The 27,880-nt window shown below is 39.6% G+C and overlaps 1 protein-coding gene across 2 annotated transcripts in view; it reads left to right on the plus strand.

The window, feature by feature from the left end:
- The first annotated feature begins 2,675 nt into the window (after positions 1 to 2,675).
- Positions 2,676 to 27,880, plus strand: part of epha4a (eph receptor A4a) — a 76,097-nt gene continuing 50,892 nt past the window's right edge. For both annotated transcript variants that reach the window (XM_084410247.1, XM_084410248.1), the window contains exons 1-3: positions 2,676 to 2,890; positions 3,985 to 4,052; positions 6,303 to 6,966. In XM_084410247.1, the coding sequence (XP_084266373.1) occupies positions 2,791 to 2,890; positions 3,985 to 4,052; positions 6,303 to 6,966 (832 nt within the window). In that variant the 5' untranslated portion in view covers positions 2,676 to 2,790. The remainder of the gene's footprint in view (positions 2,891 to 3,984; positions 4,053 to 6,302; positions 6,967 to 27,880) is intronic.

Consider the following 27,880-nt stretch of genomic DNA (forward strand, 5'->3'; position numbering starts at 1 on the left):
AAGAGGGTTGTCTTGCTCAAAGTTGGCAATTACAGACTGCACAGTGTCCCTTGGGGGTCCCGGGTGCACTCGGTCTGGAGGCTTGCGTTAGCGTTGCACAATACAGATGTGTGGGCAGATGCCATCTGGGGCTCGGAGAACAAAACCGAGTGTGGGGGCGCCGTTCAGGGAATTCAATCAGGACTGGAGACCCGAGAATCCAGAAAGAGAATAGAAAATGATCTGACGGTAATCAATCAAAAAAAACTGTGACACAAATGACCAAACACAACGGCCCAGAGCAAAGCCTCGCAGAAACACACCCCTGCCTGTGGCGACTCCCCGCCCACTGGCCATAACACGATCAATAGGCCTTCACCGATATAAACCGCAGCGATTGGTCGAGACCGCTAAAAACGAACCGCCTCCTCCTTGGCTAATTGGGCCTTTATGATTGCGCAGTCTTTCGTGCAGATTGAGAAAATAAAACGCCATTCTTTTCGTCAAACTGAGTGACAATCGATGTTGGACACCCATCTACGAACGCCAGATGCTCCGCCCGACTTCATTATGTTGGCCGAGATGGTTTCGCCGGAGCAACGGCATCGCCACAAAGCGTTTCGATCGTGGCCCTAGAGACAAAGTCCCGGACGTCACCTGCTCCTCAGCCTAATGCTATTAAAAACGAGAGATCCCAGAGAGGCCCCAAACGCATATGGAAAAGAACAAAAACGTAGCTTCTCTGGCCTATACATAAACAGGAAACGCTAGCTGTGGTCAGACGAAGCTTGAATTTTAAAGTCTGAGAAGGCGGTGGAACAATTTTCAAGCCTTGACCGAATCTGCTGGGACCAACTTTCAGAAAACAGCTGAAGACACACCCTTTACTGGGAGCGCTAAACTAGAAATGCATTGTTTTAAACAATATGGCACTTTCCATGAATAGGGTACAAAATGGGGCCTGAAACGGAAAACAAATTTTCACTGAAGGAGGTGCCTCCTGAAAATGTTTATCATCCCCTCTTAAATTAAATGAGCATTTTTTTCTATTCATTTTCTAATTATAATTGTCTAGCAATAAACATTACATTGATATAAAAAACAAATAACTAAATTTATTACAACATTACAAAACTACACCAGAATGGGTGAAAAGGCTGCAAATGCAGCATAAATTGAGGTTTATCAAACCTATCTGATAGATATAACAAAAAAAACAAACATCGCATTTGTTTTTAATGCTTTCAAAAAAGGGTCATGTGACACCAAAGTGTACCTGGTTTTTCCACATTTTGTAAGTCACTGTGGATATAACAAAGCTTTACGTGCTTATTTATTCAAGCAAACACACTGATATCTCACTTTATTCCAGTCATCTAAATTTACCTTACAGTGACACAATAATAAAGTGCTACTACAACTGTTAATGTTAAAGTATAAACAGTGCCTTGTCTCTTTCAGATCCATCAGCCTCGAGGGCGGTCCTCAATAACTGAAGTCAGTACTCTCCTTTGCAGCCCATCCATATGCAAACACACTGTTGTCAAAGTTGTCAGCACACAGTCAGCCCCGACACCCGTTACAGGATGTAGATTGGCTCATCAGGTGGGCGCATATAGTAAGACAGTGCAAAGCGTGAAGCGAAATCGACGCATCTGCTGCTATTAATGGAACTACGATAGAAAAGACGCAACTCTGGCTGTGGGCGTCATGAAATGCTTGATTGACAGGGGCTGGAGAGGTCGTGGAGTGTAGGCGTCCAGTTGATAAAGGCATAAAGGGTCTCACACTAACATTTAATAACTTTTAGTCTTTGCAGCAACACAAACTGAATAGCGATGCTACATTCGCGAATGAATCGTTTTTTTGTGTCGGGTCTTTTGATGCGGTTCACAAAATCGGTCTGAACAAATCGTACAAGAATCGGACTTCTTTTTCGGACACGATAAACACAATTATTTAAAAAAATTAAAGAGAAATAGTGTCTACATGTGGTTTTATTGTAATGCCATGCCGGCATGCAAATGACGCAATTATCTCCCAATACTAACTGACTGATTTGGGATAATGAGTCGACTGTGGCACTGAAGCACTGCAGTTTAAAATGGTCTGGTTTACGTTTTGAAGCATCTTCCCACTCATAGTTTTAGAATTGTTTGTTTTAATTATTAATTATTGGACAATTCTGTTTCCCCATGAATAAATTGCCTGTTAGTAATGTTATAAAAGTATTTATACACGAACTAGCACGTTTAGAAACTGGCTTATGTCTCAGTGTTGTGGATTAGACGAATACATTGCAAACACTAGACGGCGCACTTGCTCTTCCCACAATAGAGCTGGTAAACTTAACTTTAATGCCTTGCGCGTTCCATACAATCTTTTGTATGACGTATACAGATATAATAATCATGATCAGGACATTTCCCATATATTGTGGACCAAGTTCTATATGTAAAGAAGAGATTTAACAACAGCATCTCTCTTTCTTTCTCTCGCGTTCTCTTTCACGCGCACACTGCATTATATCTCTCTCACACGCGCGAGCTTAGTTTTTTTTTTATGAAACGCAAAAGATTAAAATAAGAAAGACTTTTTATACTTCTCCAATTATCATATACCTGGAAAATGGGCTGGCTATTTCCCCGAATGGACAGACTGTTGACTTTTTGTGTCTCGCTGTGACAGGCAGGTCAGGCAGTAAAGATCCGCCCCTCGGCGGTGTTCAGCAGTGCATCACTCTCAAACGCTAATTCCACCGGGACAGACGCAACTTCGGTCCGCACGCGGAGCGGAGGAGACGCACACGAAATGACACCAATGGCTGCGCTTGTGTTCACAGCGACTTTTGCGCTAATAATCTGGATACCGACTTTCACATTAACCGCACGGGTCTACCCTCCTAATGAAGGTAAGGATTTACCAAACCAAAGGAAAATCTTTCCAAGAGTTATTTTTTGTTGTTGTTTGGGTTAAGACTTGGTACGGTATAGAGTGGCACACTGCTACGACTGACATTTATTTCTTTATTTACCATTCGTATTTTTTTATTTCGAGACTTTATCCCGTCAGCGAAAAGGATTTATAGAATTTTTCTCCGAAAGTCCCTTTGGGGATCTCCAAGTGTCTGTGGTTCCCAAATCCGCAGATCCTATGGAAGACTGCGCCGTTTATTTCATCAAACGAAGTTTAAACTCGGACTCTATTGGGAGGAAACACTGTCTTCTAATTTTGTTGGAATTATTTTTGATCTTATTTATTTATTTGTTTGTATTTCAAGAAATGTGCTTGGATGACCAGAATAGAAATTTAGGCTAGCGTATTCGAATAATTTGATGGAAACTTGCAAGACTCCTTTATTATTTTAATTTATTTGGAGTGTTTTCAGAAGCGAAATGTTCGAAATTCGTCCATCATAACCAGCAGAGACACGCACGAAACAAATGATTAAAGCATTTCAGTATAATATAGTCTTTAGTCTCTGTTAAACTCGCGTAAATATCTCATTACACGGTACGCTTTTAATTTAGGGTATGCTAGGGCTTTGTTTTGGTGTATGAAGGCTATAGGCTACACACAAATAGACAAATTCTGAAACCCTTAGAAAAAAGAAAAGAAAATTACTTGTTGTAAACATAAACCTTTTATATATTCCTTGCACATTCACTGTTCACTGATTATGCTCTTCTCTCAAAGGACCGGATTTTGTTTGGACAATAGCCAAATTGGAACACTGATTAAAACAATACTTAATCATGCCACAATCAAACTTTATAAAATACTTATTTTTTTGCCAAATATATGTGTTATTTAACCATATGCAATACATTTCCTTAATAAGCATAAATCAGTGTACTTTGAGGAAATGGAGAGTAATAACTTTGTACAGTTGGGAACAAAAGGGTAGCAAAAGAAATAAGTTGCGACTTAAGAGACAGTTTGGTCAAGTCATAAGGAGGTTGATGATCCATCTTCAGTGACTCACGGCATTTTGTCTATCCGCAGTGACGCTGCTGGACTCGAGAACTGTGCAAGGAGAACTGAAATGGGTTGCGAGTCCGACGGAAGGAGGGGTGAGTCTACAGAGTACAGACAGTGTTGTTTTTACTTTTGTATTTGTGTGGAAAAATCTCTATTGACAACTCTTGAAGGTGCTGATCGTCTTGGAAACTGTATTTGCACATGAAAAGCAGACTAGAGAATTTAAAGAACCTTTTTTGAGCACAGTGGAATTGCTGCTCCACACTGTACATAAAACAAGAAGGTTTAACTAAGGCCTCATGCTATGCTAAAAGCACACTAAAAATGGATGGAAAATGGCTTAAGATGCATCACACTGTATGCTATCGGTATTTTCTGCATTAGTGCATAGATGAAACACAGAAGACTAATGAGATCTACACAAACATCCGTAATTATAAATCCTGACAGATGAAATGGCTTTGTTCTTATAATTTGATGTTTCATACAGACTGAGAAACGACTTGAGTTTAAGTGCTTGTGCCCCGGATAATTCATCTAGAAATTTTATGCTGTGTAATTATGATGTTCATTTCTTTACATTATTTATGAGCTGGCATCTTAAAACTTAAAATTTATTGGTGCACTATATTTTGCACGTACAATAATAAAGCTAGAGTTTTTGACTTAGTAAAATGAGTACAAACAAGATAATTGAAATACAGTATGAAGGCTATGCGCTGATGGTTAACATGCTGAGATTTAAATATTTAGTTTATACGTTTTTCAAAAAAAATTTGGGCCACACTTTACATTAATATTTTTACTTTATTATAATTATTATGCAGTCAGCAACTGCATGTATAAGTTTCAGTACATTATATATACACATTATTATTGTTAGCGATTTAATTAGTACAACATATATTTTTTCTTTTAAAAAACACAACAACTGCATAAATTAATACATTACATTAACAAAAACATGTACTTGTTTGAACTGTTTTTATTTAAATATTGAAATCAATCTACTCAAGTATAAGTGTTTATACACAAGTGTGTAAAGTTATTTATCTGTGATTTGACTGATTAATTAAACCACAATTAGTCTTCCTTATTCTCTCCGTTCACACTTTGGTTGGTTTCAGGTTTAAAAATGAACTTGGCATTTGAGGATATGTGGTTCCCCCCACCCTCTACTGCTTTATCTCATCCACCCGTTTGATTGACAGGGTCCCGACAGAACCCCCTCCCTCATGCAAACGGGCCGAATGTACAGCTTTATCGGTGTGACAGCTGGGATTTCTACACTTACGACTTACAAAGAGTAAAAAAGCGAGAAGAAAAGACAGTGTCATAGATCGTGACAGGCCTTTTCAAAACTCTCCTTCATTGCATACATCTCATTTGAAACTCTCACCAGCAGGAAGCATCAAACTCTAGGCCCCATGGTATTACAATGGCTTAATATGGGATTAATGGTGACCAGGAAGTCAGGGCGTTCTTGTAAATGTTGCTGGGTACTGCATTTGTTTGGTAGATGTGCAAGGGTGTTGGCAATCCTGTATTATTATTGAAAACCATACTTTCACCTTAGTGTTAAGAAATTCACAGCAATCAATCATTTGACATATCGCCATATCTATCTCCCAAAAACAACTGTTTTTGAAGCCTTTGAAAGGCTTAAACGGCACTTTCAGTTCTGATACACAGAAATGGAGCTGAACAATGCTTCAAAGAATCATATTATCTCAGTTATGTTAATTATTGAGCAATCTCCAATAAAATCTTTGTATGGCCAATGAGTTTGAAGTATTTTGAGTATTAAAACCGCTTGTCTCAAATGCATGGTTCACCCAAATATGAAAATTCTGTAATAATTTACTCACCCTCATGTTGTTCCTAAACCTGTAAGACCTTTCTAATGAGGAACGCAAAAAGACATTTTTGTTTTGTTTTTTGTCCACGCTGTCAACATTCAGTGGGGTTCCAGTGCTGTTTTGGACCCAACTGATTTTCCTTGTATGGACAACAACAGTTGAATTATTCTTCAGAATTTCTTCTGCTTTTTGCAACAGAAAGAAAGTCACACAGGTTTGAGTAAATTATGACAGAATTTTCATTTCTGGGTAAACCACCCCTACTATTCACAAAACAGTGCACAGAATCTGGCAGATGTGTGATTTAAATTCTCATTATCATATCGTAATCAATGAAAACATTGCATCATTGCAGCTGTTGGTCTGTGGTAAATCTCCAGCTCTGGGCCTGGAATTGTGTGCACTTGCTGTGACAAAAGTCTCCCTAGCAGAATCTCTATAGGCCTACTTACCTCTCTGTCTTTCCCTCCGTCTCTCTCATAGTGGGAAGAGGTGAGCATCATGGATGAGAAGAATATACCAATCAGGACATACCAGGTATGCAACGTAATGGAACCCAACCAGAACAACTGGCTCCGAACAGACTGGATTCCCCGTGGCGGAGCTCAGCGCGTCTACATCGAGATCAAATTCACCCTGCGTGACTGCAACAGCCTGCCAGGAGTCATGGGAACTTGCAAGGAGACCTTTAACCTCTACTACTATGAGTCCAACAATGACAAAGAGCGGTACATCCGAGAGAACCAGTTCACCAAAATCGACACCATTGCGGCCGATGAGAGCTTCACGCAGGTGGACATAGGAGACCGCATCATGAAGCTGAACACGGAAGTGCGGGATGTAGGAATTTTGACTCGGAAGGGCTTCTACTTGGCCTTCCAAGACGTGGGGGCCTGCATCGCCCTGGTATCAGTACGGATCTTCTATAAGAAATGCCCCCTCACTGTACGCAACCTGGCCCAGTTTCCAGACACCACCACCGGTGCGGACACCTCATCACTAGTGGAGGTACGCGGATCTTGTGTGGACAATTCAGAGGAACGTGAGGTCCCTAAAATGTACTGCGGAGCAGATGGAGAATGGCTGGTGCCTATTGGAAACTGTTTGTGTAACCCTGGCTATGAGGAACACGGGGGAACATGCCAAGGTAAGAGCTCGGATAACTCCCTCGTTCGAGGTTTTCCAACAAAGCGTTTCACCAGGTTCTGTTATGACTCGAGATTTATGCATCAAAAAATACCCTGATCGCCCAGCAGCAATATATTCCATAATTTAAGATGAGATCATTAAAACTGAGGCTGACCCGGATGCACTTTTCCCCTCTCAGGGATGAGAGAGTTTACTCAGATGTATACAGCTGGGTACTCGGCAGATCACTGTGGATTAAGCGAGTGTTGTTGTTCGAGAGGTCTGGTTATGATTATGAATCGCCCTGTTTGATATCAAAACACCTCCCAGTGGATTTGCGCATGAGAAAAGTTGGCGCTAATTATTTTGTTGGAGCAACAGCCGTGTGGTTTATGTGCAGAATCCGCTTAATTAGATCATGGGCGAATGCTCTCGTAGCCTTTTCACTCTCGTTCTCGTTTTGCTATCTCTCAAGAGCATGTCTGGTGGTTTTCAGTTCACATTAAAGCAAAAAGATGCGATTGGCAAAACACTGAAAGAGCAAAACAGATAAAAGAAGAAAAGGAGAGGATCAGATAGATTGCTTCTGTCACCAGAGGGTCGTTTCTCTTTCTCCATGCTGGCTTTGATTCCCAGTGTCCGTAGTCAGGCCATACGGCACTGAAAAAGCCATGATATACTGTTTGGGGTAATGCTGAGGTCAGTGCAAGCAAAAAGGAAGAGCCAGAGGACATGTAGACAGTTTGAGCACGCCCTTTCTTTCTTTTCCGTCTGGTCCAGGAGAGGGTCGTCGCTTGAGCGGGGTGATAAACGGCCGACTGGCCAGTCTAACGGCCTTTATTTATGAGCGCTATCTCAGCGGGCTAATTGCATGACAAATACGGGCTGTAATTTAGGGCTCTTGCGGGCTCAAGGGGGGTGGTCGGCATTCACCGCGGGCGATCTCTCTCTTAGTGGATGTGCTTGTGTGGGTGGTTGAAGGGGTACACTGGGAAAGGCCATTCTCTGGGATCTGGCCGTTTTTCTTGGCCACTCTTTTATTAGCAGAGCTCGCTGGCAGTGGCCGGGTTCCCCACTCGCTCCTTAGCTTTCCGTCTCTCTCCCTCTGCTCTCTTTTGCCGTTCAGATATGTTGAAATGAAGGAAAGAGGCTGTAATTGACCAAGAGCAGAACGGAGTTTCCACACAGACATTTGGTGAAACGTTTTACTTAGATCACTTCAGGGCTTGCGTTGATGATTTCATTACTCTGAGATATTTGGAAGAGAGCGATTTTGATATTTCTGTTGTTTGGAGTCTGCAAAAGTTTTTAGATTTAATTTCCCAACTCACAAAACAAAACACACAAAAAACACTTCAAGTCATAAAAGCTGTATTGGATCATTTTGGCCACTTGTTTGCACAGTGCTGAACTGTAAGGATGGCCTGCTGGCCCAGAGTTTTAGGTCAGTTGAACAAAACCACCACTTGCTCTTTCAGGACGGTTAGGGTTAGTGCTGCACCAATGTAACATTTATCGATCTTATTCATAAATTTTTATAAATTGCAAACTATGTTTGGTTTTCTGTGACTTACTGTATTGTCTATTGTTGTTGCATGTTCTGCTGATCTGATTGTCATCAAAAACACTAGTAGCTGGCAAACATAGAGGTTGAATTTGCAAAAATCACTTGACAGTTTTGAAAGCACAACTAAGAAATTTTGTAAAGAAAACTTTGCACTTAATGAAAAAAAGTTTGTATTTCTAGAAAATATAAAAAATTTCATTCAACTACGGACCAGCAAAAAAAAAAAAAAAAAAAAAAAAACCTTATTGTTGAGCATTGGTGCATAAAATATATTTGTTGTTGAAAAAGGAAAAATTTTCCAAGCAGTTTTTGATATCGGCCAATTAAACCTAATCACAATTCATATTTAGTATTTTGTAGCCAATATTCCAATTTCCGGCTTTTATAAATATCCAGGTGCCTTCTTTACATATCCTTAGACCATCTTCTTTATATCTGTGTTATTTAAGCATGAGCCTGTCATCAATGTCTGATTAAGCCATCACACGCTGTCTTCAGCAAGGCAATAGGCAGTTGTTTCCTCATTGAAGCGGGTTCAAAAGGTGGCTTTCTATCCCAGCATGCAGATGCGAGTCACTGTCTGTTTAATAAGTCTGTGTGTGCATCCCAGGCCAGGGGAGGGATGCAGAGGTTCACCTTCAATGTGAGGGCTTAGGCGAGGGCGAGAACTTTCTCAATGGGGTGTCCCAAGGACCTTGTGAAAAAAGCCCATTGAGGATGGGGATACAAGCCCTGTACCCCAGCATGCCTCAATGGGAGCCTCTCCCCAATTGTTGGGATGTCGTGATCGGGGATGGGGGTGAGAGGGGAGAAATACTAGACAGGGTCAGGGGTGACCCCTGGCTTTATCCTCCTCTCCTCCCCAAGAGACGGGGGTCATGGCCGAGATTGATTAAGACGTCAAAATTTTGACAGCTGCAGCCTAGATGGACAGGTCCAAGAACAGAGGAGCGAGAGATGGCCACAAAACAGCCGTCGTTCGGTTGGTGAATGGAGCGGAGACTTGGCCAGAGGATTTGGTGTCTTTTCTTCTTTTTAAGAGTTTGCTGTTTTCTCACTGCTCATCTGCTGTGTTGAGTAGGAGGTGAGGATAGAGAGGAAATCTCTGCCTGTTAGTGGGCGTCCGGCGAGCTGGAGACGTGTAAAAGCCCGCTGAGATGCTAGGCTGCAATTAAGAATGACAGCCCACTCTCAGCTTTTCACTACACTGTAAACGTACACGTAGTTTAGTGAAACAGCACGACGACATGGAGAAAAATCCAACCAACACTAGTGAGTTTTCAGCTCTTTTGACAAATATGCCTCTTCAAAAAATGTGCTACAGTATTTCTAAAAATGTACCCCCATGATAGTGTCTCTTAGAAAAGAAGTACTGGTACTGTTACCATGAAACATGTCCAAACAAGCATGGTAGTACCATGGTACAGACCATGGTAGAGAAATTCATGCACCATACTATTTAAATAGTACATCAAGATATTTCAAAAGATAATATGGTATTACTATAGTGCATTTCCAAAAAAACATGATAGTACTATGATACTTGTGTAACATTGACAAAAAAAGTATTAAAAAAATACCATGGGATTTTAGATATGTAGCATAGTACTACCATAGAATTCTTGGAAGTACCATAGTACAAGGATTTCAGCACCATGGCATATTTCAAAGCCATGATACCATATTGGTACTATAGTACCACCACAGTAGGAGGTGAAAAAAAAAACCTTGGTAGTGCCATGGTACTGTTTGGTAGTTTGTTGTGACACCTTGTCTATAAATTATATTAGTGCCATGGTTCTTTTTTGTCAGTGATACTATGGTATTTTAAATGTACCATGCAAGAACCATAGAATATATCAAAGTACCATCTGATACATCACTCAACCATTGTGCCACCACATTATTTTTTTAAATGGGTGCTAATGTAAAACAGCTCACGCATATTTAAGTAATTAGAAAGCATAAAGGGTTTGAAAACTAGAGCATGATGGGAAGGTGTGATAATTTGAAACCATGCTCTTTGAATCAGAACAGACAGCAGTTTGTGTAACTGGAAGGAAAACGATGCTTGACAAGACATTATTTATGTATGTGAGCTGAGATAAACTCTCAAGAGAACGCCGTTTGTATCGACTTCACCATGCAAAAGTACATTTTAGCTTTAATCACACATTAAGCAAATTGGCGTACTCGAGGAGAGGTATTGATCCGGTTTTCTCATGTGTTATTGTTGAGACGCAGCTTTTTTTCCCTGTGTAAACTTTGCACCTTAGCACCTGTATGTGGCTGTGTATGCCTAATTAGAAAAAGCTTGCATGTGTATCTCTTCGCTGTCATAATTATGAGCAGGTGTATGAGACTCATCATCCTCAGCTGTGAGTCGTTTTTTGCTCTTTTCTTTGTTAAACAATAGCCGCCGCCTGCCAAAATGCTCCTACGTATGAATATTCATCACTTCCTTTTTGCTTTTGATGGCAAGCACATATGTTGATTCCTGTCACGATCCTCCTCAGTTCTCCCCTATGAGCCCCTCCATCGGCCCTTGAATGGACTGTCAGCTGTCCCAGGAAAGAGAGATGGAGAGAGGTGTCCTTTGATATCAGACAAATACACCATTTGCATATTTCGTCCGTGAAATGCAAAGCCAGCAAACTTGTCTCTCAAAGACAATGGGCGGCTCGTCCTTTCAGCGAGATCGAGCGAAGGTTGGGTCCATCCTCTTCGCTCTGTGATCATGGCAGCATGCTGTATATGTTTGAAATCATTTGGATAATATGATTCGCATGATTAATTCCAGATCTTTTGAATCGGCGGAGTCTGACGTTCGTGTTTCGAGTTCAGACACTCTGGTCTGTCTGTATCTCTCTCGCTGTCTGTATGTGTGCAATTGCTTGCTCATGTGTGTGTTGTTCTCCTTGACCTCTTCCTGTCTATCATCATCCGGTGCTCCCATACGGAAGCTCCCCTGACAGCTCACAGCCCTTCAGTTGTCATGTTGTGATGGATGCACTGGGGGCGGAAAACGGCCTGAAGGACAGAACTGGTGGGAAGGGTGAGGGATGGAGGTGACTGTCCCCCTCCTACAGAACTGTTAGCATCCATGCTAATGCAAGTTTCTAGGTGACAAATGCCCTTTTTTTACTGTTCGTTCAAATTAAATCACTGCATTCAAACTATCATATTGTAGCCTATTACCTTCTGATGCAATCGCTGTGCCTTTGTGCAATCACAGTCATTTCTATAATAGGATATTTTCTACTTAATTTTAGTATATAACATCATTGATAAATTTACATTTCTCAGGAGGAGTTTTTTAAACTACCTGCTTTTGCTAATGCAAACTAGTCAGACTGTTTGCACCCATGCTAATGTTATCTGACACGAAAAAGATTATGAAGAAATACTTAAAATGAAAATGGAGCATGGTGATACCATAGTACTCTTTGAAATACCTTGTAAATTGTTTGTGTTTTCCAGGAGATCTCCAGAAATGCCCCCATTCATGGTACCGTTTAGTACCATGGTATATATCAAAGTACTATAGTATGATACCATCACTGTACTTTTTTTTGTAAGGCAAAATGACTGAAATAACCAGATTAAGTAGAAACTATCCAGCGTCTTTGATAAATTCACATAATTTCCCAAGAAAGTCTGTTGAAACTACATGCTAAGCAAAGTTTTGCTAATGTGAACTAGCTCGCTTTCCCTTTTGAGAAATTCTGATAGCGCTAGTCTCATCTCTCTGGTGTTTAATTATATTTTAATTACGCCGTCTGGAACACATTCATTGCTGGATCCCTAAGATCAGAAGAGCTGAGCACAGATCTCCTTTAGCGTCACTGGAACAGCGGTGTGGACAGCACTGTCTCAGCATCCACATGCCAGCGTTTATCTTTTCGAGTGGATGAGCCTTATTGACTCACTGCTTGAGGGTCTGTCCTCCTATTCTTTCTGATTAACCCAGCATCCATTTAGCCGCTGCTCTCCATGCTTCATGCCAAAGAGTTTGTGTTCTTTTGACAAGATGTCCATCAACGGCGGACGTGAGCGTCCAACCCAGCTACTTTATGCGATCCTCCCCATCAGTTAGTGCCCTGCTCCTTTCTTTTCCCGCTTCAAACATGGAACCCTTAAGTTGGCTTCCTTCCAGAGAAGGTCATAGGTCAGCCTGAGCCTGTGTCAAAGGCAGGAAGGCCCGAGCCATCATTTTCTTCTGAAAGAGATGTTGAAACGACTGACCTGTTTTATGTGAGAGGGGCACGGTTAACTTTACAGTCAGCATGGCTGCTGTGTGTCTTTGTCTTCGGGTTTGATTAGGACGCTGCCAAAATTTTCTCTGTACAAATGCACCAGATGGAGCCCATGAATGCAGTTGTTCTTTTCTACTAATGAAGTGTTTATGAAGGCCTAATATGAATGGTTTGATTCATGATGATTGATGTCACAAATTAATCTTAGTGCTAGTAGTTTGAACAAAATGACAAAACTTTTTTTCTGCAGTGTGAATGACAGGAACTGAAGTGGCTCAGTGTTTTCTCACTTAGGTAAATATGCAAACGTGAATGAAATAAATGTTATTCATAGACACACACAAAAGCACTTTTTGAACTCTCCATTGCACAAACATGCATACTCGCCTGCATACTCAGGGATTCCTGACTGAAGTGCTCTTCGCAAAACTCACTCTCGGCACTTCTAGATAGGACGTCAGTTAACAGATGTCAATTAGCTGAGACCGTGTCTACAAGAACGGGAGCTGGAGAAAGGACAGACTTAGTAATGGGATTATTTTGGGGGTTGGCAGACCTGTTTCCACAATGCAAGGCAACACTAGTGATTAGCGCAGAGTGGTCACAGCGGCGACTTCACAATGCACATTAATACTAGTAATTATTTGGAGGGGCTGGAGCATGGCTGGATCTAATGCTTGCCATTAGACTTGAGGGTTTATTCCATTCCTGGGGTTTTCGTTAGAGTGGATTGGTCTCTCTCAGACCAGCTGCTGTGGAAAAAGCCACTCGGTTTGTCACTGAACGCAATTAGTTGTGACTTTATGTCTTTGTTAGCGCTGAGAGAAAGACACAGAAAGGCGGGAGGGGAAGATGAAGAGCGTTTGCTGAAGCACTTCGGTAGACGTAAATCTCATCAAAGAATTTCGAAACATAGGAATGGGATCCTTATATAGAAGCATTGTAATGTAGCTACACATTGTTGCTTTGCAGTTTTGTTTCCAAAAAGTAACTGTGAAATGAGAGAAGAATTTGGTGTCCTTGAGGAGTAAAAAGTAGCAAAAGTAGCTAAGCTACTAACTTAGCTTAAGTTTTTAGCTTGACGGTGGCTCAACGGTTTTTAAAATAGTTTAGCGACGAGTAACTTTTTCATCAAGTAGCAGTTTAGTGTGACAAAATGATACATTGCTGGCCTTTATTTCACATTGAATTGCAAACTAAAGATTGTGTCAAACCCATAAACAAAAAAGCTTAATTAATGAAGTACCTGCATGGCATTTTACTTCAGTTTTTAGCAAAATATTTCATATACTAAGTATTTAATTTAGTAATTAAGTCATCCTAATTTAGATTTATACATAGATTAATTTATTATTTTACAAATATTTTCTAATCAAATCTTATAATTATGAAGTCTTTTCCTTAAAATATCATATAATTTTAGATATTTACACATTTCTGTGTCTTTAATACTGTCTTTAATAGCTTCAGTGTTGTTAGCTACTTTTTGTTGGTAGCTTGTTGTATAGCCAACCACTTATTTTCTTCTCTCTCTCTTTTTTAAGTAGCTTGGATGATTTAACTTATGAAATTGATAGTTAGTAAGGAACCAAACTTATGCATTTTATAATTAGAACACACACACACACACACACACACACACACACACACACACATACTGGTATATATGGTTTAAGAGGACAGCATGTAACCACTATGGTTTAGAGGGACACCCAGTGCCTAACACTCTACAAATTAAACAGACATGCTAAACAATGTTATATGGTCTCTTTAAGATACATCTCACTTAAAAGTGTTGTTCAAACTATAAAATCATGGAAAATAACACACCTGATTTTATATGGTTTACGAGGACAGCATGTAACCAATGTGGTTTAGAGGGACACCCAGTGCCTAACACTCTACAAATTAAACAGACATGCTAAACAATATTATATGGTCTCTTTAAGATACATCTCACTTAAAAGTGTTGTTCAAACTATAAAATCATGGAAAATAACACACCTGATTTTACACAGGCTTCCATGGTCAACTGAATCATGGTTTGCCAGGACATCCAGGTTTAAAGGGACAGTTCCCTTTCGTTCAGTCACTCTGAGTTACGTAAGTGATTGACGAATGGGGGTTTCGCTTGGAAGCCTATCACCTTCGAGATCTTAAAAAACGAGCCAATGGCAAAACTTGAATTTGCATAACGCAACTCCGCCCCACCGCGTGGGTATAAAAGGAGCAGCGCGGCAATCTCGCATTATGTTTTTGCTTCGGAGCTGAGTGTTTCTTTACTTCTCTCCACTGCAAGCTGTCTACGAGTTCTAGATACTGTACGAGACGAGCGACTCTTCAGCGGTGTTGGTTTCATGGCGTGTTCCAGCGAGATCTCTTTCCTGCTGCTGGTCTGTGCAGTGATCTGCCAACAGTGTGTGTTTTCTCCTGTCACCGCGGAACACTCGTCCTTCCCTAGCCTCCTCTGTCTGGACGCGGCCTTGCTGCCCCATTGAGGGTATGTCTGTGGTTCACATGATATGCGGGAGGCTGAGCGAAACACGTTCCTCAGCACCCCCATATCCTAGGCTGGCCTCTTCTGCGGCGCGTCCCAGGACTTTGCCCAACAGTTTTCGCCCGCCCAGGAGCAGACCGAGGCCATTAAACATTCTGCCCCGGCGGCCAGCTGCTGCTTCCACCCAGCCGCCGACTCAGCCGCCTCAGTCCACTCACCGCCGAGGACGCTCAACTGTGGCTCCCGCTCCTCCCGCCCGGCCCCAGCAGCAGCATTCACCAGCCCTGCAGCCTGCCAAACGGCAGGCAAAGCAGCACTCCTGATACGGGCAGATGGAAATGTGAAAGCTCCACCTCGCCACTCTCATTCCCCTCTGTCGCCAGACTCGTCCTTCCCTGGCCTTCTCTGTCAGGACCAAGCGTGTCTGTCAGGACAAGCCCTGAAAAGTGAAGCCAAAACGTCTCGATCGCCCCCCGGTGACTGGTCCTAGTATAGGTCATAAGCCCCGCCTCCCCGTGTTATTCAACGAGACGTGAGACCAACTAAACAATTAAATTACACTTCAAATATCTTTTTTCCAAAGGTGGTTTCTTTCATTTGCTGTCGTTTTTATCACGGTGATGTAAGTTCAAGTGTCTGTTTCAAAAATAAGTTGTTTTTTAGTTAGTTACGTGATGTGGTGGTGTAACGTCATGATTGACAGCTGTGATTGACAGGTTCTCTGAGCGAAGTAGTCACTGAAGCACCAACGGATATTTTTTTCGGGATCTTCGGAGGACTGAGGAGATTGTATTTACTTTATTTTAACAAGCCTCTTGTCGTACTGCAATCAATTTTTTAAAAAGTGTGCAGAACTGCGAGAGTGAGGGCGGAGCGTTGATTTCGCGGCTTTACTTCCTGCTCACGACTGTGCAGGTCTGGTCCCGAGATCGCTACTGCGCAGACTCAAGTTCCAATATGTCAGCGCCATATCGGGACACTGGCGGCTTCAGTTCTCATCAATGGAAGAGAGCGAAGGGGCGTCGTCCATCTTTTTTTACAGTCTATGGTCAGGACGCAGCCTTGCAGCCACATCATGGGTACATCTGTGGTTCACATGACCCCGCTGGTTCAGTTTTTGGGAGCCTGGCTGGAGCTTCCTAAGCTGTCCCGCTGGCTCGTGAGAACCATCAGGCTCGGTTATGCATTTCAGTTCGCAGTCTCCTCCCTGAAAGCAGGGAGTCTGCTATACCATGGTGGGTGGCAATGCCCCTGTTATGCGTGCAGAGGTCACCACCCCACTGGCGAAGGGTGCGATCGAGACCGCCCCTCCAGCCGAAATGTAGTCTGGCTTCTATAGCCCCTACTTCATTGTACCCAAGAAGAGCAGTGGGTTACGCCAAATCCTGGACCTGCACATTTTGAATATATATACAGGCTCACAGGCTTCCATTCAAAGATGTTGACAGCCATACGCATTTTTGAATGCGTTCGTCCGTTGGATTGGTTTGCAGCGATCGACCTGTAGGACGGATACTTTCAAGTCTCCACTCTTCCTTGACACAGACCGTTTCTACGGTTTGCTTCCGAGGGGCAGGCATACTAGTACACGGTACTTCCATTCAGGCTAGTGTCTCCTTGCATCTTCAAGTCGTTGAGGCACTCCTTGTGCCACTCCGGCAACACAGGGTTCACAACCTGAACTATCTTGCCCATCTGGGCCTTCGGGTCAACTGGGAAAACAGCAAACTTTCCCCCGTGCAGAGTATCACTTTTCTTGGTATGGAAATTGACTCGGTAGCCATGTACGCACAGCTTACGAGTGAGCGCGTGTAGTCACTGCTGAACTGACTCTTGAGTCAATTCAAGGGCAAGAGTGTGGTTCCACTGAAGTTATTTTAGAGCCTCCTGGGGCATATGGCATCCGCAGCGGCTGCCACGCCACTCTGCACCGTTTACGTTTGCTCAAGGACCAACACATACTAGTCCGTTCAGACATCATGGCGACAGTAGTGTATATCAACCAACAAGGTTGCGCTCCCGCCGTATATCGCAACTCACCCTTCACTCTTATGGAAACAGAAGCATCTGAGGTCGCTTTGAGCCATTTACAGTCCGGGAGAGCTGAATTGTGCAACCGCAGGCTCTCACGATTTCGGCCACTTCCCGGGGAATGGAGACTTCATTCCCAGACGGTTCAGCTGATTTGGGAACAGTTCGGCGAAGCACAGGTAGATCTGTTTGCCTCCCCAGACACTTCCCACTTTATTCCTTGACCGAGGGGACCCTCGGCTTGGATGCACTAGCACAGAGGTCCCCAACCCCCGGGCCGCGGACCGGTACCGGTCCGTGGGACATTTGGTACCGGGCCTCACAGAAAGAATATATAACTTAACGTATTTTCCGGACTATAAATCGCTCCGGAGTATATGTCGCATCAGTAAAAAAATGCGTCATGAAGAAGAAAAAACATAATATAGCCTAAGTCGCACTGGACTATAAGTCGCATTAATTTAGAAATGTAGCCTATTTCACAAAAAAAAAAAAAAATAATAATAATAATAATTGTTCGGATGGGACTGTTCACCCTTACGGACGTGCAGCGCTCTGAAAGCGGCACAAAAAGACTGCTTTAAAACTTTCACAGAGACCTCAGACAGAAAGCAAGCCTGTCTTTAAATTGTATTTCGTTTTGTATTAATTGTATCTTAATTTTAATCAATGTTTCATCACCCAATTGCCAGGATTTAATAAGAAGTAAATATAATAGAAAATATTTAATCAGGACACGGAGGCGCGGGCGCGTGAACTGGAGCTGATCTCATAAATTAACCGAAATTCAGCGTATAAGGTAGCCTACTTGCCTCACAGACCTGAGACATAGAAAGCTTGAAATGTCTAATTTTAAACAGAACAATTCAAAACAAAAGAAAACTGACTGTTCTCTGCTTAATTCGTATGAAATATGCATTTCTCTCTGGCGCGTTCACTAGGCATACTGCGAAGATCGAGTCAGCATTGTCAACTTCATCTTTGCACAGAAAACACTTGTTTATTATTAAACAATTAAAATGTCTCCTGCTATATTTTACATATTCATAATCATTAATTTTGGTTCTTAAAATCGGTTCTTTGTGACAGCTTTTAGGTGCTTTATTGGCAGCGCCACCCTTACATCGCATCAGCACCGTAAACATGGAGATTTTTTTCTTTTGGGGGGCTTTTTGTTTGTGTTCAGGCTTTCTCAGTTGTCTTTAGGCGCGATATTACGAGTACCCTGCTAATAAAATTGCAAGTAAGCCTACACATTGGATTCACGTTTATTATTATATTTAATTGTTTTTTATATATTTTTTATATTTTGTTGTATTTATCCGCCGCACCTTAAAGGCCGGTCCGTGAAAATATTGTCTGATATTAAACCGGTCCGTGGCGCAAAAAAGGTTGGGGACCGCTGCACTAGCACACAACTGACGGCTGCATGTGTGTGTTCTGGACAGGACGCGGCAGGTTTGAGTACCCTACCACCTCAGGTGGTGGCCACCATCACTTCTGCTAGGGCCTCCACAAGACACGCCTATGCTCTGAAGTGGAACCTCTTCATCACCCAGTGTTCTTCTCCATGTATACCATGATTGTGTTTACACAAACACATTTGATAGAGAGGAACTGTCAGCTATAGAACTACATACACAAGTCCTGCTAAACCATGTGTCCTTGTAAACCATGATTGTGTTTACACAAACACATTTGATAGAGAGGAACTGTCGGTTATAGAACTACATACACAAGTCCTGCTAAACCATGTGTCCTTGTAAACCATGATTGTGTTTATCACAATCATGTGATATTTGTGATATGTGATATTTGGGGATATTTAATTTAATGAATCAATCAACGATACTATTGATCAGCATTACCAAACGTGGACGTTCAACTAGAAACAAACATTGATGTATTGTTTTAATTTATTACTGTGAAGCTGCTTTGATACAACCTATGTTGTGAAAAGCGCTATATAAATAAACTTGACTTGACTTTACACAAACACATTTGATAGAGATGAACTCTTGGTTATAGAACTACATACACAAGTCCTGCTAAACCGCATGTCCTTGTAAACCATGATTGTGTTTACACAAACACATTTGATAGAGAGAAACTGTCGGCTATAGAACTACATACACAAGTCCTGCTAAACAATGTGTCCTTGTATACCATGATTGTGTTTACACAAACACATTTGATAGAGAGGAACTGTCGGTTATAGAACTACATACACAAGTCCTGCTAAAACATGTGTCCTTGTATACCATGATTGTGTTTACACAAACACATTTGATAGAGAGGAACTGTCGGCTATAAAACTACATACACAAGTCCTGCTAAACCACATGTCCTTGTATACCATGATTGTGTTTACACAAACACATTTGATAGAGAGGAACTGTCGGTTATAGAACTACATACACAAGTCCTGCTATAAATATAATTATTAAAATATTGAATATCAATTTTCATTTAAGAGAAATAAAAAATTTGGTTGGTGCTGCACAACTGAGAGAGGATATGCTGGTGATGACAAAGCAGTGAGTTGTCATTACAACACTGAAAGCAGATAATTCTGACTGTGTTCTAGTTAAGTAAATACATTTTGAATATAAATAATAATTTAAAATATAAAATTTTAATATAAATTTTCATTTAAGAGTATTACGTATATAACAGATTTCTCTCTATCAAATGTGTTTGTGTAAACACAATCATGGTATACATGGACACATGGTTTAGCAGGACTTGTGTATGTAGTTCTATAGCCGACAGTTCCTCTCTATCAAATGTGTTTGTGTAAACACAATCATGGTTTACAAGGACATGTGGTTTAGCAGGACTTGTGTATGTAATTCTATAGCCGACAGTTCCTCTCTATCAAATGTGTTTGTGTAAACACAATCATGGTTTACAAGGACATGTGGTTTAGCAGGACTTGTGTATGTAATTCTATAGCCGACAGTTCCTCTCTATCAAATGTGTTTGTGTAAACACAATCATGGTTTACAAGGACACATGGTTTAGCAGGACTTGTGTATGTAGTTCTATAGCCGACAGTTCCTCTCTATCAAATGTGTTTGTGTAAACACAATCATGGTTTACAAGGACACATGGTTTAGCAGGACTTGTGTATGTAGTTCTATAGCCGACAGTTCCTCTCTATCAATTGTGTTTGTGTAAACACAATCATGGTGTACAAGGATATGTGGTATAGCACATATTTTCTGATCAGTTCTGGTTGCTATGGTCTCGTAGGTTATGCATTCAAGAAATAGATTGTGTTCCCTCAACATAAAGGAATAGTTAACATAACAAAAAAAAAGTTTTTACTTATCTGGCATATTCCTCCTGTCAAGTTTTGTGGCAGAACTACCCATAGATATTTGTGCAATAAAGCTTGGTGTGGAGGTAATTAGCTGTAATTAGCAGGGAATCAAGCTAGACAAGGAGAAATGGTATCATGAGGGTTATACATATATATATATATATATATATATGCACTAGTCCGAATGATGATCCTAGTTTGATGGACTAGTCCTTCCTAATTCAAACAACTGACAGTCTATAAGTGTGTAGAAAGTAGAATTAAGTTGTTTAATATAAGTTGTATAACACTACTCTTTATCATACAAGTCATCGTTTTTAACCCTGAAAAGGTTATTATAATCCTGCTAAACCATGTGTCCTTGTAAACCATGATTGTGTTTACACAAACACATTTGATAGAGAGGAACTGTCGGCTATAGAACTACATACACAAGTCCTGCTAAACCATGTGTCCTTGTAAACCATGATTGTGTTTACAAAATATTAATAGGGAATAGGGAAGCCGTTTGATTTGACGGTCACTTACTGAATTGTGACAGAATAGAAGATAGATAGAATAAACTCATTTACATATTTGTTTCTGATTTGACGGTCACTTACTGAATTGTGACAGATAGAGTAGAAGATAGATAGAATAAACTCATTTACATATTTGTTTATTGTAAGCTAGGTGTCACAAACTGCTCCAAGACACGAAGGTTAGATCCAAATGCAGCTTTATTGGCTGGGGAAATCCAGAGGCGTAATCCAACGTACAGGCTAGGGTCATACACAGGCAGGCAGTCAAAACAAAGAAAGAAACGAAACAAAAACAAACAGGCAGGCAGGCAGGCAGGGACCAGAGGCAAGAGAGTAATCCAGGGAACAGGGCAAGATATCAAAAACCAAGAAACAAGAAATCCAGGGAAACGCTCAGAAATGCAGTGTAACACTTAACAAGACTTTGCGGTGAGTGAATGAATGAACATGGTATAAATAGACTGAGACTAACAGGATGATGTGACACAGGTGAATGCAATCAGTGAATGAGGTACAGGTGAATGTGATCAGTGATAAGTGATGATGAGTCCGAGCAGTGAGTTATGGGAAATGTAGTTTGTGAGTGATAATAGTCTTATGTTACACTCAGCTGGTGACCGTTACACTAGGGAAGCAGTTTGATTTGACGGTCACTTACTGAATTGTGACAGATAGAACATAGAAAAAACTCATTTACATACTTGTTTCTTGTAAGCTAAGCAGTTTGATTTGACGGTCACTTACTGAATTGTGACAGAATAGAATAGAAGATAGAATAAACTAATTTACATATTCGTTTCTGATTTGACGGTCACTTACTGAATTGTGACAGATAGAATAGAAGATAGAATAAACTAATTTACATATTCGTTTCTGATTTGACGGTCACTTACTGAATTGTGACAGATAGAATAGAAGATAGAATAAACTCATTTACATATTCGTTTCTGATTTGACGGTCACTTACTGAATTGTGACAGATAGAATAGAAGATAGATAGAAAAAACTAATTTATATACTTGTTTCTGATTTGACGTCACTTACTGAATTGTGACAGATAGAATAGAAGATAGATAGAAAAAACTCATTAACATATTTGTTTCTTGTAAGCTAGGGAAGCAGTTTGATTTGACGGTCACTTATTGAATTGTGACAGATAGAATAGAAGATAGATAGAAAAAACTCATTAAAATATTTGTTTCTTGTAAGCTAGGGAAGCCGTTTGATTTGACGGTCACTTACTGAATTGTGACAGATAGAATAGAAGATAGAATAAACTCATTAACATATTTGTTTCTTGTAAGCTAGGGAAGCAGTTTGATTTGACGGTCACTTACTGAATTGTGACAGATAGAATAGAAGATAGATAGAATAAACTCATTTACATATTTGTTTCTTGTAAGCTAGGGAAGCCGTTTGATTTGACGGTCACTTAATGAATTGTGACAGATAGAATAGAAGATAGATAGAAAAAACTCATTTACATACTTGTTTCTTGTAAGCTAGGGAAGCCGTTTGATTTGACGGTCACTTACTGAATTGTGACAGATAGAATAGAAGATAGATAGAATAAACTCATTTACATATTTGTTTCTTGTAAGCTAGGGAAGCCGTTTGATTTGACGGTCACTTACTGAATTGTGACAGAATAGAAGATAGATAGAAAAAACTAATTTATATACTTGTTTCTGATTTGATGTCACTTACTGAATTGTGACAGATAGAATAGAAGATAGATAGAAAAAACTCATTAACATATTTGTTTCTTGTAAGCTAGGGAAGCCGTTTGATTTGACGGTCACTTATTGAATTGTGACAGATAGAATAGAAGATAGATAGAAAAAACTCATTAACATATTTGTTTCTTGTAAGCTAGGGAAGCAGTTTGATTTGACGGTCACTTATTGAATTGTGACAGATAGAATAGAAGATAGATAGAAAAAACTCATTAAAATATTTGTTTCTTGTAAGCTAGGGAAGCAGTTTGATTTGACGGTCACTTACTGAATTGTGACAGATAGAATAGAAGATAGAATAAACTCATTAACATATTTGTTTCTTGTAAGCTAAGGAAGCAGTTTGATTTGACGGTCACTTACTGAATTGTGACAGATAGAATAGAAGATAGATAGAATAAACTCATTTACATATTTGTTTCTTGTAAGCTAGGGAAGCCGTTTGATTTGACGGTCACTTACTGAATTGTGACAGATAGAATAGAAGATAGATAGAATAAACTCATTAACATATTTGTTTCTTGTAAGCTAGGGAAGCAGTTTGATTTGACGGTCACTTACTGAATTGTGACAGATAGAATAGAAGATAGATAGAATAAACTCATTTACATATTTGTTTCTTGTAAGCTAGGGAAGCCGTTTGATTTGACGGTCACTTAATGAATTGTGACAGATAGAATAGAAGATAGATAGAAAAAACTCATTTACATATTTGTTTCTTGTAAGCTAGGGAAGCCGTTTGATTTGACGGTCACTTACTGAATTGTGACAGATAGAATAGAAGATAGATAGAATAAACTCATTAACATATTTGTTTCTTGTAAGCTAGGGAAGCAGTTTGATTTGACGGTCACTTACTGAATTGTGACAGATAGAATAGAAGATAGATAGAAAAAACTCATTTACATACTTGTTTCTTGTAAGCTAGGGAAGCCGTTTGATTTGACGGTCACTTACTGAATTGTGACAGATAGAATAGAAGATAGATAAAATAAACTCATTTACATATTTGTTTCTTGTAAGCTAGGGAAGCCGTTTGATTTGACGGTCACTTACTGAATTGTGACAGATAGAATAGAAGATAGATAGAAAAAACTCATTTACATATTTGTTTCTTGTAAGCTAGGGAAGCCGTTTGATTTGACGGTCACTTACTGAATTGTGAGATAGAATAGAAGATAGATAGAAAAAACTCATTTACATATTTGTTTCTTGTAAGCTAGGGAAGCAGTTTGATTTGACGGTCACTTACTGAATTGTGACAGATAGAATAGAAGATAGATAGAATAAACTCATTTACATATTTGTTTCTTGTAAGCTAGGGAAGCCGTTTGATTTGACGGTCACTTACTGAATTGTGACAGAATAGAAGATAGATAGAAAAAACTAATTTATATACTTGTTTCTGATTTGATGTCACTTACTGAATTGTGACAGATAGAATAGAAGATAGATAGAAAAAACTCATTAACATATTTGTTTCTTGTAAGCTAGGGAAGCAGTTTGATTTGACGGTCACTTATTGAATTGTGACAGATAGAATAGAAGATAGATAGAAAAAACTCATTAACATATTTGTTTCTTGTAAGCTAGGGAAGCAGTTTGATTTGACGGTCACTTACTGAATTGTGACAGATAGAATAGAAGATAGATAAAATAAACTCATTTACATATTTGTTTCTTGTAAGCTAGGGAAGCCGTTTGATTTGACGGTCACTTACTGAATTGTGACAGAATAGAAGATAGATAGAAAAAACTAATTTATATACTTGTTTCTGATTTGATGTCACTTACTGAATTGTGACAGATAGAATAGAAGATAGATAGAAAAAACTCATTAACATATTTGTTTCTTGTAAGCTAGGGAAGCAGTTTGATTTGACGGTCACTTATTGAATTGTGACAGATAGAATAGAAGATAGATAGAAAAAACTCATTAACATATTTGTTTCTTGTAAGCTAGGGAAGCCGTTTGATTTGACGGTCACTTAATGAATTGTGACAGATAGAATAGAAGATAGATAGAAAAAACTCATTAACATATTTGTTTCTTGTAAGCTAGGGAAGCAGTTTGATTTGACGGTCACTTACTGAATTGTGACAGATAGAATAGAAGATAGAATAAACTCATTAACATATTTGTTTCTTGTAAGCTAGGGAAGCAGTTTGATTTGACGGTCACTTACTGAATTGTGACAGATAGAATAGAAGATAGATAGAATAAACTCATTTACATATTTGTTTCTTGTAAGCTAGGGAAGCCGTTTGATTTGACGGTCACTTACTGAATTGTGACAGATAGAATAGAAGATAGATAGAATAAACTCATTAACATATTTGTTTCTTGTAAGCTAGGGAAGCCGTTTGATTTGACGGTCACTTATTGAATTGTGACAGATAGAATAGAAGATAGATAGAAAAAACTCATTAAAATATTTGTTTCTTGTAAGCTAGGGAAGCAGTTTGATTTGACGGTCACTTACTGAATTGTGACAGATAGAATAGAAGATAGAAAAAACTCATTTACATATTTGTTTCTTGTAAGCTAGGGAAGCAGTTTGATTTGACGGTCACTTATTGAATTGTGACAGATAGAATAGAAGATAGATAGAAAAAACTCATTAACATATTTGTTTCTTGTAAGCTAGGGAAGCCGTTTGATTTGACGGTCACTTATTGAATTGTGACAGATAGAATAGAAGATAGATAGAAAAAACTCATTAACATATTTGTTTCTTGTAAGCTAGGGAAGCAGTTTGATTTGACGGTCACTTATTGAATTGTGACAGATAGAATAGAAGATAGATAGAAAAAACTCATTAAAATATTTGTTTCTTGTAAGCTAGGGAAGCCGTTTGATTTGACGGTCACTTACTGAATTGTGACAGATAGAATAGAAGATAGAATAAACTCATTAACATATTTGTTTCTTGTAAGCTAGGGAAGCAGTTTGATTTGACGGTCACTTACTGAATTGTGACAGATAGAATAGAAGATAGATAGAAAAAACTCATTAACATATTTGTTTCTTGTAAGCTAGGGAAGCCGTTTGATTTGACGGTCACTTACTGAATTGTGACAGATAGAATAGAAGATAGATAGAATAAACTCATTAACATATTTGTTTCTTGTAAGCTAGGGAAGCAGTTTGATTTGACGGTCACTTACTGAATTGTGACAGATAGAATAGAAGATAGATAGAAAAAACTCATTTACATACTTGTTTCTTGTAAGCTAGGGAAGCAGTTTGATTTGACGGTCACTTACTGAATTGTGACAGATAGAATAGAAGATAGATAGAATAAACTCATTAACATATTTGTTTCTTGTAAGCTAGGGAAGCAGTTTGATTTGACGGTCACTTACTGAATTGTGACAGATAGAATAGAAGATAGATAGAATAAACTCATTTACATATTTGTTTCTTGTAAGCTAGGGAAGCCGTTTGATTTGACGGTCACTTACTGAATTGTGACAGATAGAATAAAAGATAGATAGAAAAAACTCATTTACATACTTGTTTCTTGTAAGCTAGGGAAGCCGTTTGATTTGACGGTCACTTACTGAATTGTGACAGATAGAATAGAAGATAGAATAAACTAATTAACATATTTGTTTCTTGTAAGCTAGGGAAGCAGTTTGATTTGACGGTCACTTACTGAATTGTGACAGATAGAATAGAAGATAGATAGAATAAACTCATTTGCATACTTGTTTCTTGTAAGCTAGGGAAGCCGTTTGATTTGACGGTCACTTACTGAATTGTGACAGAATAGAAGATAGATAGAATAAACTCATTTACATATTCGTTTCTGATTTGACGGTCACTTACTGAATTGTGACAGATAGAATAGAAGACAGATATAAAAAACTCATTTATATATTTCAAGACACTTTAAAGTCCATGCCAAAGAAGACATGGATATAGCAAAGGCTCGGAGTTTACCTGCAAAATCGAAAATAAGAAAACAACTGCTTGAAAAATTGAGAAACAGAGGCAACTTCAACCACAACAACAATGTCCTTAAAAAGGGAGAAGGTACATTAAAAGTAAAACGACGAGCATTTAAAAACACAGGTTCAACCCAGAAGAAATATGAATACTGCTTGTATTGCAAGGGAATGTTTTTTGCGAAATGATCTGTGGAGGCACATGAGAGGGTGCAAGTCCAAACCAGCTAAGATAGATAAAGCTACTGAGGGCAGACAGAGTCCTCACCATTGCTGCAGTGGCCAAATCTTGCTTCTCTGGTAAAACAAAGGAAGGGTTAATGAAAATATTGAGTAAAATGAATAAAGATGAAATTGCCCATGTTGTGAGACATGATTCTGGCCTTCTTCAATTTGCTCAGTCCCTATATAATCGCCACGGATTGCACACTTCAAAGCATGAATACATCCGCCAGAAGGTCCGTGAGCTTGGCAGATTCATGATAACACTGCGTAAAAAAATGCCCATCTGCATCTCTGGATGATGCCATGAAGCCAGCAAATTTCATGAATGTCATTCAAGCAGTTAGAGAAACTGCAGGGTTTCATGAAAATTCACATTCTTTCCAAATTCCAAGCTTAGCTTTAAAAATCGGACACTCCCTCTTAAAAGTTAGCGAAATTATCCAATGTCATGCTCTTATTGCTGAAAATGCAGAGTTGGCAAGCAGTGCAGAAGCATTCCAGAAACTGTACAAATCAAAGTGGTCGGAATTCATATTTAACTCAGCATTAAGCACCATTAATGATTCGAAATACAACAAGCCGACCAAAATGCCACTCACTCAAGACATTGAAAAGCTTAATGACTATTTACAAAGAAGTGCAGAATCGGCCTTCCAGGAACTTAGCCAAAATACCTCAGAGGGCAACTATGCATGTCTCACCAAGCTAACAATGACCAGGATCATCCTGTTCAACAGACGACGGGTTGGAGAGGTCTCCAAGATGCCTTTAAAAAATTTCCTCCAAAGAGAGGACTCTTACACATCTGACGAGCTGGGTCTTTC

Source organism: Rutilus rutilus (genome assembly GCF_951802725.1).
Source record: "Rutilus rutilus genome assembly, chromosome: 6".
Classification (NCBI taxonomy): Eukaryota; Metazoa; Chordata; class Actinopteri; order Cypriniformes; family Leuciscidae; genus Rutilus; species Rutilus rutilus.